Here is a 19,802-nt window from a genome sequence, read left to right as displayed (position 1 = left end):
TAGTTAATTTTTTATTATCTAAAGTCTTCATTTACAAGCTGGCAATGGTTGTAACTAATGCAATTTGAATGAACAAGTCTTTAATGAGAAACCCCACGACTCTAAATGTGTTCTTGATAATTGAATTTTTCTATTTTAATTATTTAAATAAATATTTAATTACTCGATGAAATCCAAATGATTAATCTTAATTAACATGACGTGGTGTAAACTATTATATAGCTTATAATAACGATAAAATAATTGTTTTTTTTTTTAAGATTAAGTGAAGCTAAAGCGACCGTTAATTTTTTTTTTATGGATTATAATAATAAGTCGAACTGAATCAGTGTTGTAAAACAAAAGAAAACACTCAGTTACCATCTCGATAATCAACCGTTTGATTATGAGAATTTTTCAGATATTTTAGATTTTTATTATAGATTATGAGAAAACACTCAGTTACCATCTCGATAATCAGAATTTTTTTTTATAGATTATTTTATTTTTATTTAGATATTTTAGATTTTTCTCCATAAATGAGAATTTTTCATATTCTAATTTATTAATTTAAAAAAAATAAATAGAGAATAATTCCCGAGAAAAAATAGCTGAAAATCTTCCCTCTATATTCTATAAAAAAATTCTATCCGAACAACGAACACTTAGAATAAAATAGGAAATTAAGAAACTATTAGAATAAACTAGAATATTTGGAGACAAACTCAAGCTAATCGAACAAAATTTGGATTATATTTTCCAGATTACAACTGAGTGTTAGCTCTCTGTGTCTAAAACAAAGACAGTATTCCTTACTTATAAACACATAATTTTTCTCTTAATTAGTGGAGGTTTAAAAGCCAGATAAGTGTTTTAATTAATAGATGAAATTAATTTTTTAAGATATTTTTGGTTAATTGTTTTTCTATTTTATCCATTTTCGGTAAAATCAAAAGTAATTATGCTAAATAAATAAATAAATAAATAAAGGTCTTTCTACAAAGTACTCCCCGTCAATGTGAAAGCTTGGATGAAGTGGAATATACCTCAAACAAATTATCATTTACTTCTTGTTTGTACTCTGGTTGACTTTGACCATTCACATAGCCTTAAATATTGACCATTGAAAAAATCAATCAAATAACTAACAAAAAGAAATTTAATTTCATTTATTATTTTCAATACATAACTATTTTTTCGCATTTCAATAATATTTCACAAATATTTTAAAACTTTTAAATAAAAAATAATATTAATATATTTAACTTTTATAATTTTATAATTTTTTTTTCTAAAATGTCAAGATTTTTAAAGTTTTTTTTTTAAAAAAATTATTAATGAAAATTTTGAAATCCATTAAATACTTTTAAAAATTCAAGAGTATTTTGTAAAATCCAAAATTAACGGCTTTTTTTTACCATTTTCATGATGTATAGTTTCTTTTAGTGTATGACGTTTCGGCAAAATCATATCTACGTCTAGTAGACCTAAAATGCTTCCTAATGTACTATACGGTGATACGACTAGTCGTCAAGTTATATGCTATCTAAGCCATTATCTTTGCTTTTTTCGCTTATAGCCTATAACATTACTTTCTACATTTATCTTACTTTCAAACTCTCTCTACCTCAGTTTTCTAAAACAGGGTCAGAGGATTGGGTACACGTTGTTCGGTCGAAAGCGACGCAATTTCTAGTTGGCTGACTCATTTAGTGATGAGAGCGAATGTCACACAATCACATGTAAACGTCTCGTAAAAACGCGATTGTGACATATATCGTCTTGAATTCAAAGTGTATGATGATATAGAAAATTGTATATGCATTGAATTATTAGAGGGAAGAGGAATTTGGTGTGTATAAAAGGGTTTGAATTGATTCAAAGTTGAAGTAATACTACTACACCGATTCCATGTATAATACCTCTTAGTTCTTACCCTCACCGATTCCATGTATAATGCCTTTCACCAACTTCCACAACAAAACTTTGAATTTATTTTGTGTAAACTAGGGTTAATGTTGGAGATCGAGTCACGTGGGTCGATACGATATTAGTATTCATGTTCATATTTGAAATTTTTTTAGAGGTATATTATATTATGCATTTTTACGAAGAATAGTACAGATAGCAACTAGTTCTTCGTATCGGTATTATCGATATTGAACCTTCCAAATTATTGATATAATTCAACCCTTCATTGTTGGTAGAAAGTAGACTACGGTCCTCGAAATACTCAAAAGTATTACTATTCACTCGTCTCTCTTCAATAGCCACTTGTACACTTTGCATGTTCATTTTTCCTTTATTTTTCAAACTAAATTGGGTTAACCACGCAACAAGAATATGTCACGTGCAATTGTGGGACATAAATTTAAATTGTATCGATTCAATATCAAGGCTACGGGTGGGTGTAGCGGATTTGATCATCCTCTGCTTGTAGGGATTTACACGAACCTGCTCAATCAGCCACGACCGATAATCAATTAGACTAGTCAAAAGAGTAGATGTCATTTTCTTTTGTCGTGCCCAAGTGTTCAAATAACCCATGTTCTAAGTTGTATCAATAATTTGGTGGTGCATAAATAAGAGTTTTCAGAGACTCAACTGATGAAAATTGGCGCCTAGTTTGTGGAGTCAAGGCTCAGTCGTTGTAGTGTCTCATAAAAATAAATGGTTATTTACCATATAATCATTTTGTTCTACACGACAACTTATCATTCATATGTATGCAGGTGGTCGTATAATTGAGTATCAAAAGTACGTAATAAGTGCATGTACAACCATAGCATTTAACCCTAAAGTTGTCCGTTAGAGGAGCCACTTACTTGGCTTACAACTGCCTCGATCCAGCTCTAAAATAGTCCAATGACAATTTAGTAGCTTTGAAAGTATAAACGATCAAGCTTATTACTCCGAGTCTAGACTTACCCAAATGATCATTTTCTTGAAGTTGTTCTTAGATCTTAATTTAATAAATCTTAATTTAATAAATAATTTTATTTAACCTAATCCTAGTTGACATTGACTTTGTTAATCCTTAATTTTGTCATTAAAATTCGAAATTTTTTCACCAACTTAATTTGATGAGTCCAACGAGTTCAACCAATTTAGATCTGCAATCTAACCATCGAGAATAAAAATACAATTTACGGTTAATAATGTAATTAATTTTTTTTATAATATGATGTAATGGATTTGACATGAGACAAAATTCATAGCCAATAAAAAGAATTCACTCCAAAAATCATATTCTATATTTGAAGATGCTTTCATTATTACATTACTAAAAGGGGTTATTATAAGCTTATAATAAAATAAACAAATAACTAATTTAAGTCAAACAATTAATTAAGCACTAATTAAGTAAACTAATATAAGCTCAAATAGTCTATAAACTATGAAGACTAAATCATTATACAGTCAAAATTAACACTTAATTTTAATGAAATTAAAAAATATATATATAGACATTAAATTATTTTATTACTTAGACTAATTCATTACCCACTAAAATTTAGTTCATATAGTTTTTAACAATATTCTATGAAAATAAATGTTGATGTTGTTGTTGACTCGATTCGCCTAAACTTTTCAACTTGAACCATAAAAATTGAGTTCGGTTAGATTTTTTTTTTTTCGGTTTAAAATGGGTTGAATTTTTTTAAAATAAAAAATTTTGGTCGGGTTATATGTTGACATTTTTTTTATGGGGTCAACCCGATCAACTCAAAAATAGGGTTACAACCAAACCCTACGCTACCTTACTTTTAAGATTATTATAAAAATTAAGAATATTTGGCGTTTGTATCTAAAGTTAGTGATGCATTGTGACTTCTGAATGTTTGATGTTTGAATTTTGCAATATTTTAGTTATTAATGTAATGTATATTGTGAATAAATGTGATTTTTTTTAAGTAATTAAAAAAAAAAAAAAAAAAAAAAAAACCAACCGTGTATCCTTATAGGTAGGGATGTATATAGGTTAGGTTCGGTTATAAACTCTATTCAGATTGTTTGGTTACATCCTAACTCATTTGTGCTCGTAATATTATTATTATTATTATTTGTTATAAGAAATTAATTTTTTAAAATTAGAAAACGAAATGGTAAGTTATTAGCATAAAATGTGATTTAAAAGTTTCATATGAAAATGTCGGAATGGTTCCTTTCCACAAGACAAATATATAAATGCTCTGTCACTTACAGACCACATCTAAAATCTCAAAAAATAATTAAAAAAAATATTATTTTACTATTATTATTATTATTATTATTATTATTTAAAAGTCAATTTCACAATAAATATTACAAGTGGCTTTTTCTCAAACTGACGCGTAATTGACTTTGTTATTATTTTTACTTTACCATTTCTCATTTTTAAATATATTTATTTTTTCTTTTTTACGTCATCCTCACGTCTGCATTTCATCTCCTTCTCCATTTTTTTTTATTTTTTTTTATTTTGTTTTCCTCTTTTTTCTCTCCCTAAAAAATAGCTCACTTTATTAGTTATTTTCTTTTTGGCCTGAAATTATTCTTATTATATGATATATTCCTTCAAATACTTATATTAAAACTAATTTAAATTTTTTTAATCCACATTATTTAAAATACACATTATTGCTAACGTCGCGTTGTATAATATATGGTGTAAAATGTGAGAAAATTAATTTTTTATATCATATAGTTGGATCGATAATGAATATGCTACTTGATCAATTAGATTTACTATATATCAATTATCGTCGAACATGACTAATTAATTTTTTTTTTAATTTTTGCTTTAAAAAAATTATATTTTTGCAACTACTCTTATTTTTCTATAAGATATCGAAATGTCCTTAAAATTTGAACTTTTTTTTTTATTACAAATGGATGATAAAGATAATACAATAATAATTAGACGTGGATCACATGATAGAGTATTTCAGAAGAAGGGTATGTTGTATGTGTTGTTTCTTTATGCATCTCTCGCTTTATGGTACCAAAATTAACTTATTCACGTGAATTTACTGTAATATCCTACATCAGTTGGAGAGGAGAACAAAACATTATTTGTGAAAACTTCTCTCTAATATACGCGTTTTAAAAACTTTAAGGGAAAGTCCAAAGAGGATAATATATGCTAGCGATTGTTTAGGCGCGTAACTAGATGTGTGGATGAAGATTTGAAAACTTTCGAAAGAAGAATTAAATATTTTAATTCTTTTAAAAAAATGGATTATATTAAATATAATTAATTAGACAAAATGGTGATCTAAACATGATAAGGGCAATAATGTAATTTGACTTGTTAATTGTTGTATTGAGCTGCCGCATCCTTGCCAAAGGACAAGGCATGCTACAGATTTTCTTATTAATATTATATAGTTTTATAATGTTTGAATTATGTTAATTTTTTTAGTAATTATAGTCAATTAATACTAGTCCATAAAATATTGAAAGTCCACGTCATTTTTCTGTTATATTTTACCTAGTACAATAACATTATATTGTTGTGTTTGTTGGATGAAATTCACACCTCGACTAATTTAGAGAATGATCATGAATTTATAATCAAATAATATTATTTCCATTGGTACGAGACCTTTTGGAGAAGCTCATAGCAAAGCTATGAAAACGGACGATATCATACCATTGTAGAGAGTCGTGTTAAAAAATAAAGTGTAACTCGACAATGGGTTGGGTTCTAAATTGGCTCGAGTTACCGAATCAAAACATATTATTTTATTTAAAATTTATATAAAAATAATTTTAAAAATAAATAAACTCAACTATGAAAGTTGGAAAACGTACCGTTTGTTAAAGAAAAAGAATATGGGAGACAGCTTNTTTTTTTTTTTTTTTTTTTTTTTTTTTTTTTTTTTTTTTTTTTTTTTTTTTTTGAAAAAATCAAATTATAATTTTATTATGTTATTGGAAAATAATGGGTTGAATTTTTCAAATGTCAAAATTTTTATATAATAGCTATTTTTAATAATTACAAAATAGCAAAAATAACTTCGTTTCATATTATTTTAATATAAAAAATATATCTTATTAATATTTTGTATTATTCATTTTAATTAATTGGACAAGATCCAATCATTATCATACTATTATTTATATAATTATAGTTTTAAATTTCTTTTACTATAATTTTAAATATTTTTTATGGTTGAAATTTTGAATGTGTCGTGCAATTTGTACGAAATTATTTAATTTATACGAACACTGAGATGTCAAAACCTCTATTTAATAATAATTGAGATGTCGATTACTAATTAAATTGTTTAATTAAAAATATTTTGGATAGTCGTTTGAACGTAGCTCTCTCGTTTTGAAGTATATATTCTAAATTAAAATGTTTGAATAAAAAAATCCATCAACAATCATTAAGAAAAAAAAAAAAAAAAACCTTTTGTTTATGATATTTTACAAGCCAGGACAAAAGAACTGTGTGTTAGTTTGTGGGGATAATGTTCATTCTTAGAACCGAGAAGTAGTTTGAGTTGGAGCCATTAAGCACCAAATTTGGATTTCGATTCTGAGTATGACTCGTTACACTACCGAAGTTGATCTCTTCCTTGCTTTGTGTGAGATCCGACGTTGGTTGGAGAGGGAACACACCATTTCTTATAAGAGTGCGGAAATCTCCTCTTAACCGACGCGTTTCTGTGACGATATGTAATGGACCAAAGTAGACAATATCTATTAGCAACGAGTGTTAATATTATTATTTGAAGCATATCAAAAACAAAAAATAATAATCGGCACGATCCTAAAAAAAATGCATGTAGTAATCAGAATTTTTGTACTCAATTTTTATAGGGTTTCGTGCATGACTTTTTTTTCTCCCATATTTAATTAAGAGTATCGAACTAATTTAAGCGTATGTCAATTAATTGGACAAGACAACTATCTGATGAAACAAACAAACATGTTATCTTAACGTCCCGTTACTTTTGCACCCAATAGACCACATGGTGGTTTCTTTCATGCATTACTTCCTTAACGTTCACTTAATCCTATAAATATTTCATGACTTGAATTATAGACTTACTTAAATGTATTAAGGTGTCACATTAGTGTCGATAATTCTTATATCATAAACATTGTCATAACGTTAACGTAGTTTGTCAATTTGGGTATAGTTTATTTGACTTGAATATATTCTCTCGATTTAGAGGTTAAATGTTGAATTATTTAAATTTATATAATGAAAAAAAATCAACCTAATTCAATATTTTCGTTAATATGATTAATAAATGTGATTAATAAACTAAACCTAAAGNTTTTTTTTTTTTTTTTTTTTTTTTTTTTTTTTTTTTTTTGCCTGACTTAGTAATTAATATTACTTTTTTGATTTTTTGTTTCTGGTTTTTTATTTCTTTTCTTTTTAATAAAGAAAAATAGAGCTAAAAAATGTTGGGTTATATTTTCATTTTCATGTTTATTATGCATTTTTTTTAAAAAAATTATAAAATATTTTTTTTATTTATAGATTAAAAAAAAAAAAACTTGTATAACATGAATAAAAAGACAACTAAGAGAAAATTTCTACACAATTTTGAAAATGTTTTTGAAAATTTGAGAAATAATTATTAATTTCTTGAAACATGAATACGAGGAACGGGAAATTAGAAACAAACAATGATACCCACCATATCGTAGATAATCAACATCGGGAGGCCTTTCCCTCCCTCTTTTTCTCCTTGATTTTCATCACGAGAAACTCGAAACCCTAATAAATAGAGAGTTCGTAAGAAGTCAAAATGTCATCTGAAACTAAATTAAAACGCATTAACTTAATTAATTTTGAATATGTATTCTTTTAATAATATATATATATATATATATATATATATATATATATATATATATTCACTGTATAAACATGTGAAAAAGACAAACGGTAATGGAAAAGAAAAGGGAATTAAAAAGAAGGCATTGGAACATCCGTGGGCTATCATTGTTTGTCACCCACTTCTTCTTCTTCTTCTTCATTGGCCAGTCCCCCCACGTGTATTGATTTCATTGGCAGTCATAATGGACTTTGTGACCCTATGGCGCCCCCTTTCAATCTATGAAAATAAAAAAGTTGTCCATATATATATGAGATTTCATGATGAACTCAGTGAAATCAATTCTGAAATTATGAGTGACTCAGATCATATATATATATATATTTCCTTCCAACTTTCTATATTCCATGGTGTTAATCAATTGTTTCAATGACCTATTTTCTAATATGTTCTTCTCAATCTTTACCGCTTAATTTTAAGCCGTTCATTACTTTGCTTAATTTACAATACAACGAGATTTTCAAAACTCGCTTAAGTAGCATCTAAATAGTAATTAGTTAGCATCAATTTTAGTTTATCGTCTCAAGATTGTTGAGGTGCTTGCTGTTGGATGATGAAAGTCTCATATTGGCTAGAGAATGATTATGAGTTTATAATCAAAGAATACTCTCTCCATTGGTACGAGGCCTTTTGGTGAAGTCCAAAGAAAAGCCATGAGAGCTTTATGCTCAAAGTGGACAATATCATACTATTGTGGAGTCGTGTTCGTCTAACTTGGTATGTGCCAATAGATTGATAAATCCTCAAATATCGAACAAAGGACTCTAAAAGAAAAGGAGTCAAGCCTCCTCGAAGGCAGTAAGAGGAGGCGTACTTTGTTCGGGAGTCAGCCTCGATTAAGGGGAGACATACTTCGTTCGAGGAGAGGTGTTGGATGATGAAAGTCCCATATCGGCAAATTTAGGGAATGATCATAGTTTATAATCAAATAATACTCTCTCCATTGGTATGGGACATTTTGGGGAAGTCCAAAGAAAAGCCACGAGAGCTTATGCTCAAAGTGAACAATATCATACCATTGTGGAAAGTCGTGTTCGTCTAACTCTTACAAGGTGGCTCAAGATTATTGAGCTACTTACAAGGTGACTCCGTTTAAGACTCGATTTTAGTTTGATTTATTGGTAAGTTTCTATATATTTAAAAATCATAATATTTCAATTTTGCATATAATGATTATATAAAATTCATTATATAAAAAATGTATTGAACACTTCAAAATGATTTTTTTAAATTGAAAAATAGAAAAAAGGAGCCTTATCTTGTGCAGCCACAAATAGAAATGGAATGCTTCTACAATGTTCTTGAACATTGTAAAAGACTTTATCCATTTCATAATCAATTGCAATCTTTTTCCATTGTCCTATGATAAATAACTTAGAATCACTAAAATTGTGACACATAATCTAATCCTCTTAATCATTTGGATTTGTCGGCAGCCTCACTATGTTCTAATGAATTATTACAATTATTATATGATATCATGTCTTACAAATATAGGTACATTATTAAAAAAAATATATCCAATATAGTTTTCATATTAATGAACAGATTGAAATGATACTAAACTTTCACAGAAAATTGATTACTGGTACAAATTGTATGAGAAGCTAACATCTATCAGAGTTCCAGCTTAACTTGTGTGGCTTGGGAGCTGCTGTATTCAGCAACCTTCTTTGGAGTATTTTCTAGCACAAGAGCTCCGCCGTTATACCCGTCCATCAATAGCTTCCCTATTTTCGATCTCCATTCCGAAATGTCCTCGTTACTCCGGTCGTGAACGACTCTGCCACGGTAGTTCAGCATTGTACCCAAGCCACTGTTCATCATCCATCCATAGCTCAGTAAAACCTCTGCCTCACCTTCAGTCAAATCTTCCCCAACCTTCCATACAGAAATGAAGTGGGGTAAGATAGCCATTGTCATGGTGTCTAAGACTCGACTTAATATGTAATATTTCAAAATGTAAGGACTAATCAGTAAATCACAAACAAACAGAAGCTTTATTCTAATAGATCAGGTTATTATGAACCACGAACCTCCAAAATGGTATGATATTGCCCATATTGAGCATAAGCTCTCTTGACTTTGCTTTGGATTTCTCCAACAGGCCTCAATGGAAATGTATTCCTTACTTATAAATCCATGATCATTCCCTAAATTAGCCAATGTGGGACCCCCTCTCAACAATCCTCCCCTCATAACAAAGTACACTGTAGAGCCTGTAGAGCCTCTCCTGAAGCCTATGGAATCATCAAACAACCTCCCCTTAATTGAGGCTCGACTCCTTTCTAAGTACACCCTTTGTTCGACACTTGAGTCACTTTTGACAACACTTTCAAAGGTCCCAACTTTTTTGTTCGACATTTGAGGATTCTATTGATATGACTAAGTTAAGGGCATGACTTTGATACCATGTTAGGAACCACGAACCTCCGCAATGGTATGATATTCTTCACTTTGAGCATAAGCTCTCAAGCTTTTGCATTGGACTTTCCCAAAAGGCCTCGTACCAATGGAGATGTATTCCTTACTTATAAACCCATGTTCATTCCCTAAATTAGCCAACGTGGGGACTCCCCCCAACCATCCCTCCCAACCATCCTCAACACAGGTGTGCAGGTTTGGTGGCCTTTTTTTGTTTCATTCCTCAATGAAGTTTTTTCTGAAGCAACCATAACAATAATAATATAGATGAGACAAACGACGTATGATTACTATAGTTATTACCAGTAATGGTCTGTTCTCAAGAAGTGAAATTCTGCTACAGTTAGTAAGCTTCATAGCAATCACCAACCGCTTTATCTGCCAGCTGATGGGTAAGGACTCCACAAGCTCAAAAAAATATGTAGCATAGCCATACTCCGGACGTTCCATCACTATTCTGCACTCAAATGCAGCACCATCAATATCTAACTCAGTAATCAGTTCACAAAGATACGAATTATATCAATTTCACCTTTTATGTCTCTCAAATACAAATATAAAAGACTGGAGATCCCGGCACCACCCCCATTCAACAGGCCAGTTCCGAAAATGAAGATATCTTGTCTAAAAAAGAAGGTTGAACAACAAATGTAAATCATCAGATAGGAACAAACTGGACAATTACAAAGTTTACGCAGACGTTAAAATATAATAGATCTTTTTGGCACATATAGAAGATGTTAAATCACTGATCGACCCAAAAGCTTAAATTAATGGGTTGCGGTAAATTTAGTTATACCAATACTTCAATACTATCCTTCAAGCTTGAAAATTCATAGGGGTTCGAATAGAAGACCTCCTACTCAACCTTGTACTATGATACAATGTTAAATCACCAACTTAAGTTGATGGCATAGAGCAAATTTAATTATATCAATATTTCAGACCAAAAGAATGTGACAATAAGAAAATTAATCGTCTACAAGGATGAACTAAATAGAAGTTAATAGAAAAAAACGCTACCAAAGCAAAATAAATTTGTAACCATCAAGGCGTCAAATGGATGGGAAAGAAATTTATTACCTGCTCAATGAGTGAAACCAGACAAGCTAGGCAATAGCTTGCTCTTGAAGCTTTCATGCATCTTATTATAGAGGGAAACTTCAAAAAGGAAGGGCGTTGAGGAAAAAGCTGTTACCACATGGAGAAACGAATACTTCAGGGTATAGATAGAGTTCTAGACAAACTGACATAAAAAATCCAACCATCAACCAAAAGGCAATGTGCTAGCTACTAGAAACCAATCAAAATTATCAAAAGAAAAAAACAAAAAAGGTCGAGTTTTCATCTTGGATAAACAAACTGATATTGTGGAAAATTTGAAATACGACCGAAAGTGAGAAAAACAAAAGTTCTTTCTAGTTGGTAATGTCGAGTTAGTGTAGTTAGAGAAACTTAATAAGGATAAGAATAAATACAAGTACAGACGGTGGTATTATCCCAAACCTCCTCACTACTCTTCTAATACCATCAAAATTCTTTTGTGCCCACACACGCATCAGTTTGCAGTGCAGGAGATAGAACGAACCAGTGATGTGAGAGACCCAAATATGTAAATCCTCCATCAAAGGAATCCACATCTTCTAATGAACACAAGCATTTCACCCTTCAGAGTTAAGAATAGTAACTCCTTTGCAGTGACATAATCATTCTTAAGACAAAAATTTCACCATATCTTCATCCTCAATAAAAGGTCTGGCAGTACTGAATAGCCCAATACCCCAACTAACCTTTGGAGCCTTGTAAACTTTTCTACAACAAAGAGACTAAATTCCTTCTCCTCAAAAACTTCTCGGGCAAAGACTAGAAATCAAACCATCCTTTATTTAGAACTACAGGGATCCTGGTTGCCCTTCCTACCATTATTTGCAGCCTAAGATACTCCAAGAAATAACCACTCAAGCAGAAGTACACGATTAGTAGAAACAAATATCAAATCTTGAGAAATATATATTAATTAATTAAGTAATATAAACCTCTCCCTCATTGAAAAAAGTAAGCCTGTGTTTGGGGGCCAAGAAGACCATATGTTTGATAGATTTAAAAACCCTAGGAGAGAGGCATTCATTATTTTCCAAGGGTCTTTATTTCTTAAGTCTGAAAAATATCATAGGTGTAGAACACTGAAAGCTTGTGGCTAGAAAAGCTTACACAAAATAGCCCATAAAGAGAAAAACTAGGGTTTAGGACAGCAAGATCATGAATTTATCAAGCATACATGAGACATTTATACATGAAAGTTCAGTTTCCCATTGAAAAAAGTAATAAATAGATAAAATCATGAGTTATTGCTCACCCTCGTTATCACATCTTCAAGCTCACGAAAACTGTCTTCACTAGCTGATTCATCTAGATCATCATCACTTTCCGTCTCCCCATAAAGCTTGATTTCATCAACTTGTATACCTTTCTCAACTAGTATCTGCCAATGAAACTAGAATGAATGCAATCCAAATTCGCAAGCACAATTGAACGACACGTGATATTAGTACCTGGAGAAGGCCAGGAGCATCTTCCTCCAGTGCTGTTTCAATTGAATTCCTGCAGATAAATTGACACATATTGTTCCTTAAAGAGAGATTGGAAAAACACAGGAAACACACATTGCAAATGAAAAGTTGAGTACATACGTGGCGGTCTTTTTTTGTTTGCGTCTTCGTTTGGTGTTTGGAAAATTAACAGGTTCTGAAACAAGAACGCTACATCCAGGGTCAGAAGGTTTTGGATGCTCGTGATCCATAGATGTAAAACCAAAATCCTTCCGAGATGAGAAAAACTTCATTCGATCTTGCAGTGGCATATCATCAACCTTGTTTTCATAAGGTTCATCTGGCATGGTTGTTTCACTCTTTATCGACAGAGTGTTGCTGTAGACATTATTCATATCCTTACCATATATGCTGCAGCCCTCCCCATGATCATAAGGCTCATCCTTCACTTTCGTGGAACTCAATAAATTTGCTTGAGGAACATGATTAGTCAAATGCCGTGAACCTAATTCTGTAGCAACCTTCTCCAATGAGCAGATCTCATCTTCCTTAAGTTCCATATCATTGCCTGATTCGGTTGATTTGTTCAAAGAATGATTGCTTGAAAAATAGGATCCCGAAAGAGTTGCATTAGGTGAACAAACTACTGAAGGGCTGCAATGACGAGGAGAATAGCTTCCAGATTTATCATGCAAAACATTTCCAATTTCCATCCGCTCTTCACTAGCAAACATGGACTTCGCCTTCTCTTTCAAGAAGCATTGTAGATCACCCGATGGCACACCAGAACCACCCTGCACAACCCAACACCATATCAAACTATCAACAACCCTAAAAAACATAAGAAAATCATGAAAATCATCACAAAACTTCATGTTTCAATATGAAAAGAACGTGGAAAAAACATCAAAGGCCCACAATAAACAGCCAAGCATAAAGAAAATAAGATAGGCTGTATAATCAATCACAAAAGTTGGGGGGCATATTAAGAAGCTTTTGACCAATTTCGTTGGGAAAGCAAGGATTCATAACAAAAACCTATGCTTGCCAATTTTTAAACAGTCATCCAATGAAGAAAAGGAAGACAGAAATTACAGGCCAGGCTTACATTTTTCTAAAACTGAACTTGTTTAGCCTGATGAGTTTTTACTGAAACGTGCACATTGATTGAGTTTTTTTTTTTTTTTTTTTTTTTTCTAATATTTATAATAAAAACAAGATTTATATCACGCACATGGACAAAAAAATACAGCCTAGGAGCAGGGTGAAGAGAGAAGTCCCTCCCTCACCAAAAAAGAATAAAAGAGGGCTTTCCAATTTGATTGAATCATGAACAAGTTGTAATTAAAAAATAACTTTTTGCACTTCATACACCAGCAACTGCAGCAGTTGTGAAGAAAAAACTCACAACAGCAAAAGAAGAGGACGAGTGAATGCAAACAGCAGCCTTGCGAACTTGAACGAATGGATCTGCCCTGTCATCGCACACTTGCTACTGAAGAGGCTTGCCGAAGGTATGGTGGCCATTTCAATTAGATGGTGGCTAGGGTTTCTAGAGATAACTAGGGATTGAGCTTTGGTACCAACTTGAATTTGGGAAGAAAAATATTAATGTCTGCCTTCTATATTATGGATCAAATATAAGGTTTTCTTATATAGAAGAAATACCATCTATCAATAAGGGAAAAAAAAATCTTGTAGATACAAATGATAAATCTATACATAATATACATCTAATATTACAAAAATAAAGGAAATCCAGCTGCTCGCATCTTTTTTAGGAATCAAGCAAATGTAAGGCTCATAGGTGCACTTGTTGACAATCCCTTTATCAAAAAAATCTTGGAACACTTTTACTAACTTCATAATGTTCCCAAGACTTTTAAAAAAATTAATTTGTCATAATGTCAAGACCCGGAGACTTTAGATTGCTCAAACTAAGGACTGCCCTATGAATTTCCTCCTGTAAAAGGGGATTCAAGCCAAGATTTCCACGGGCTTTGCAAGCGAAACCATTGCATGTGTTTCAGCTCCCATCCTTTGCCCACTTGGCCGCATAGATATTGGAGAAAATTTTCAAAATCTCCTCTTCTATTTCTTCCGAGAGGTTAGAATATTGCCCCTTTGGTCTTCAAAAAAAGAGACAAGCATTCTGCTTTTCCTAACCATCGTCCACCTGTGGCAAATATTAGAGTTCTCATCTCCCTCCTGGAGCCACTGAAACTTACATTTTTATAGCCACATACGTTGTTCCTTCAATACCAACTCCAAAAGTTTAGCTTTCAAAAACCTCCCTAGTTGGTTAGGTCATTGCTCGTCCCACCTTGTCTTCAGTCTTATCCATCTCATCAATTCTATCCTCAAAGAATGCTTAACCTCGAGAATGCTTCCAAAGGTTTTCTTGTTTCTCCTAATCATATGTTTTTTAATGCCTTTTAGTTTCTCCATGAAAGAATAACCAGGCCACCCTGACGAATTCAACAGAACCCACCAATCTTTAGCCTGCTTCAAAAAGTTTGGATGGTCAGCCAATCATTTTTTTATGTGGGTTAGATTATTTACAGTTCTTCTCTTTGTAAGATACAAATTTAGACATGGAAAAGATGAGCTATTCGAGGTTTATAAGAGTTCTCTTCGAATGCATGGATAATCCACGAGGATAGACAAGTTAAGTTGGTAATAATACAAATGAAAGGTATTATTACCAACTTAACTCAAATAAGAGAAAAATCGGCAAGAATGTAATGAAACATTGGGAAAAAAGTGAGGAAGATGTTAAAGGCAAAATTCTTACCAGACAATTATGTAATAATCATATCAAGAATGCAAGCAACATAACCAGAAAAAAGATAAATGCACAGGTGAGTGGTACAGAATGAATGCAATAAACAATTTGTCAAAATCCGAGTATCAACAAGTAGCACGGTACATTCATGGCCTTCGAGAAGAAATTCAAGATCGAATTGAATTGTTTCCTTTAGAAGGAATTTGGGAAGCAGTAGCAATGGCCTTGAAGGTTGAGAAGAAAGTCAAGAAAGAAAGAAATGGATGCCATGGACAATCAAGCTGGAACGATAATCCAAGAACTTCTGGTTGGAAAGAGGAGGAAGAACATCATTTGGCCGCACAACATCTAATTCAAGAGGAGGCAACCAAGGAGAAGTAGAATCGAAGACAGCATCTAGATCAAACTATTCAAATAATGGGAGTGAAAAGTACAGTGGGCAGCCTACAAACATCAAGAAAACAAACTCCAAACCAGAAAAACAATATGCAAGAACTTCAAATTCACAGAACTGTCGTGTGGACAAACTGGTCATTTTTCTAATGAATGTCCAGAAAAAAGAAGATTGTCTTGGTAGAAGAAGGTTCCAAACAACAAAATTACAGCAGCAGACATGAAAGAATAAGGAAAAAGCTTTTAGGAAATAAATAATGGTGAAAGAGTAATTTGTGTGCTTCAAAGGCTTTCACCCAAGAAACAGGCCCAAAATCGAATCAACAGCCGAAATCACATCTTCTTTCCACATAACTAGGACAGCACTCATCAAACCCAAAGCGTGTAAGGCAACCCAGGCAATTCGCTTGGCACTCTAAATCAACTTCACCAAATTTATATTCTTATAATTCAATTTGTTCTCCTAACATAACATGGCATCTGAATTAATTTTCTTGAAGAAGCATCTAATGAGAGCTCTTTTAGGCAGAGCTCCAATCCCCATAACACTCAAGAAGATCAACTTCATAAAGGCAATTCATGGCACCAAAATGAGCATAGCTTAGTAGTAATTGGCATGCACTCCTCTTAGTGTTGGAGGTTCAAATCCTCATGCCCCCACTTGTACTAAAAAAAATATATAAAGACACTTCATGGCCCTACTCTATACTACTTTCCTATAACATAAGCCTTTTTCCTAGCCTCTAAGTTGATTAGCTATCTCTCTTGTTTTCTTTTTAGCAGTCGGACCACCTTTTGGGAAAATGGGTTTCATGCACATATTCCACTTTTTCTAGGATTTGACCATTTCCTTGATAAGGGGAGATACCCCTCCTCCGTTTCAACATCTTATAGGGCTACTGGTTCTTCTACCGTTGGAACTAATTGATTTTCAAACTAAAGTGGGATAGAATCCAAAGCCATCTCTCAATGCGCATATTGATGTGGGTCTTACTACCTCAAGCAAGTGTGGAAATCCAAAGAAGGGTCTTCCATCTCTTCCAAATACTCTATCAGTAATGTTTCAAAGATACCCTTCAGGCTACTTAAGCTCGTCAAGGAGACTTCTAACTCAAATTATGCCTCTTTTCCTTTTCCCTTGTTTGAAACTTTGTGCACATGGATAGAGGTTATAAAACAATTCAGGGAAAATTAAATTTCCAAGGTCTAGTAACCTGACATTTTACCGCTAATTGTGGAATCATTTGGCTATAGTACAGCGAAAGAGAGAAAGGATGGGACATGACATGGATACATTTATTTATTCTCCTTCTACTTCCTTTTTTTTTTTGGGTTGTATACAAGAGCTTTTCAGATCATACGACGTGTATAAAATGGTGAAAGAACCTCAATCCTAGGAGCTTAGAAAAAGAGTTGATGGTTAAATGTAACCCAGAGGCCGGATGTAGTTATCCTTTAGGAAACTAAAATTGGTGAAAAGGAAAGACGGCTCATGAAATCAATGTGGAGTAGTAGACGCATTGGATGGGTTGTCTTGGATGCCATTGATTCTTCAGGTGGCAATCTGATTTTGTGGAAGGAAGAAGTTATCCAAGTTTTTTATTCCATTAAGGTTTGTTTTCCATCTCTATTCACTTTAAAACTAATTTTGATTTTGGTGGGTGGATCATAGGAATCTATGTGACTTCTTCTTGCAAAAATTAGAAATGAGTTCTAGCGAGAGTTGTCTGAATTCTATGGGTTGTGTAACAACTTATGGTGTGTAGGCAGTGATTTTAATATTTTCAGATGGGTCTATGAGAAAAATTCTAGAGTTTGTCCCACAAAGAGTATGAAACCGTCTAAAGCCCTGATAGAAGATATGGATTTAGTTGCTCCTTTGCGAAACGACTCATTCTCTTGGTCTAAATCAGGAAATAGACCGGTTGCATCCAAGATCAATAGTTCTCTCCTTTCTAAGATGTGGACTAAGTATCTTAGAGAAGTAAAGGCAGATAGACTCCCATGTATTGTATTTTGCTGTTACAAGGAATCTCTGATTCACTTCTGTTTGCATTGTGATCTTGCTTCCAAAGGTGGTCCATCTTATTTAACATGTTTGGGGTGGTCAGTTGTCTTCCCAGGAGGATTGATGATTGGCTGCTTGATGGACTTGATGGTAATTGTTTTGGTGGAAGAGGAAAGATCCTTTGGGGATGTGCAACCCATTCTCTCCTTTGGGTGTCTTTGGAAAGAAAGAAATCGTAGGATGTTTGAAGATAAAGCTGCCTCTTTTGATTCTTTTTGGGCTTTTGCTCAACATACCGCCTCTTGGTGGTGCACAAATTACACTAAAGTCTTTGGTAATTATAGCCTTTTGATGAATTTTAACCTTATTTGGAATTGAATAATTATCTTCCCATACCATGGAGAAAAGCAAGGGTTTATCTAACCTTCCATTGTCAATCAAATTAGTGAAACACTCCCTTGTTGGCCCTTGCCTGGCCCCTCTAAATGGGACTCAACCCCCTTCTATTGTTTCAACCCATTCTTGTGTTGTCATCCCAAACTTATTCAACCACATGAACATTAAAAGAAAATCCTCTACTTTGCAAGTCTTCTTCATGAATGTTGACATTCCTACCTTAAGAGCCACTGCTGCCGACCCGCCACACCTTCAACTTTAACCCATTACTCTCGGTTTGACAAAGCAGTATCTAGCAATGCCTAATTTCACATCCCAGAGCTCTACTTCTAAAATTTCCACCTTCCTCTCGGTCACTATCATACAACAGAAACTAAAGTTGTCAAGGGCATTGGTCTTGTGTGTGATTCCACCCATGATGTTTAAAGTTGCAGATTTTTTTGCTACAAATTACAGAAGAGCAGTGAATTACCTCCACATGTTGATTCATCAAACCCAAAGCTCGCCTACAATGGGAACAAAAAATAACATCAGACGAAATCTAATTCTTCTGAACAATTATATTTAAAAACCATTCAATAAGTTTTGTAATCAACTTTGACTTGATCTCATTTTCATCTCCAAACTTTTGTTTTGTCAATTTTATCTCTCAACTTTAGTTAAATTGCTAATGACTACAGTATTGAACTTGTCCTATAAAGGTTCCTTTTGAAACAAATAAAATCATCAGTTGTCAACTTAGTTAAAACAATATTTTTGGATACATTAGTTAGACAATTTTGATTTAAAATTAGGCAGTTGAGAACTATGTTGTTATGGTTATATGAGTTTAGGGTTTAGGGTCCTAATTACAAAATCCTATTAGAAAAGTTAATGGTAAAGATTAATTTTAGATAACTTACTAAATTGAAATAATTGAAAGTTTAGGAACTATTACAGAAAGACTAAAACGTTATTTTAACCAAAAAAGAACCAGATGCAATCAGAGCCATTCTATATTCTTGTCTAAGTATGGGGCGAAAAGAGTATGCCATAAACAGTACGTGGATAAACAGATAACTGCAGATAGAGAAAATATGATCACCAAGAAAATGTGGAACCTTGATAGCAGCATCCTTAGTCGCTCTATCAATAAAACATGATCAAGATCTTCATCGAAGTCATCAAACATCTCATTTTTAACCTTAGATACAGCCACACCGGCAGGAGCAAAGCTATCTACACCAGCTGCCAAGGTACCTGATAAGATGCTTGTGGATTCCACCCTTACCCGATCAAGAACCTCAGGTGGTGTTGGATTCTCAAATGTTGTGTTCTCTCTATTTAATCGAGCCCCCTCACTGTAGTTGTTCATACGATGACCTACATAAGGTCACAAGAACTATAGAATAATCGTGGATGAAATCAGAATACCTCAGAAACAA

The 19,802-nt window shown here is 32.7% G+C and overlaps 1 protein-coding gene across 4 annotated transcripts in view; it reads right to left on the bottom strand.

Moving 5' to 3' along the window:
* Positions 1-9,267: 9,267 nt before the first annotated feature.
* The window catches only part of LOC111808937, an 11,917-nt gene continuing 1,382 nt past the window's right edge, over positions 9,268-19,802 (bottom strand). For 3 of the 4 annotated variants that reach the window (XM_023695188.1, XM_023695186.1, XM_023695187.1), the window contains 9 exons: positions 19,479-19,740; positions 18,851-18,884; positions 12,938-13,590; positions 12,800-12,848; positions 12,604-12,729; positions 11,331-11,438; positions 10,780-10,871; positions 10,551-10,704; positions 9,268-9,704 (listed from right to left, as the gene is read on the bottom strand). In XM_023695188.1, the coding sequence (XP_023550956.1) occupies positions 9,441-9,704; positions 10,551-10,704; positions 10,780-10,871; positions 11,331-11,438; positions 12,604-12,729; positions 12,800-12,848; positions 12,938-13,590; positions 18,851-18,884; positions 19,479-19,740 (1,742 nt within the window). In that variant the 3' untranslated portion in view covers positions 9,268-9,440. Of the gene's footprint in view, positions 9,705-10,550; positions 10,705-10,779; positions 10,872-11,330; positions 11,439-12,603; positions 12,730-12,799; positions 12,849-12,937; positions 13,591-18,850; positions 18,885-19,478; positions 19,760-19,802 lie in introns of all 4 variants that reach the window. The other variant, XM_023695189.1, reaches the window with a different exon arrangement.

The sequence above is a fragment of the Cucurbita pepo genome, chromosome LG13, assembly GCF_002806865.2.
Source record: "Cucurbita pepo subsp. pepo cultivar mu-cu-16 chromosome LG13, ASM280686v2, whole genome shotgun sequence".
NCBI lineage: Eukaryota > Viridiplantae > Streptophyta > Magnoliopsida > Cucurbitales > Cucurbitaceae > Cucurbita > Cucurbita pepo.
This window is presented reverse-complemented; position numbering and strand designations above follow the sequence as displayed.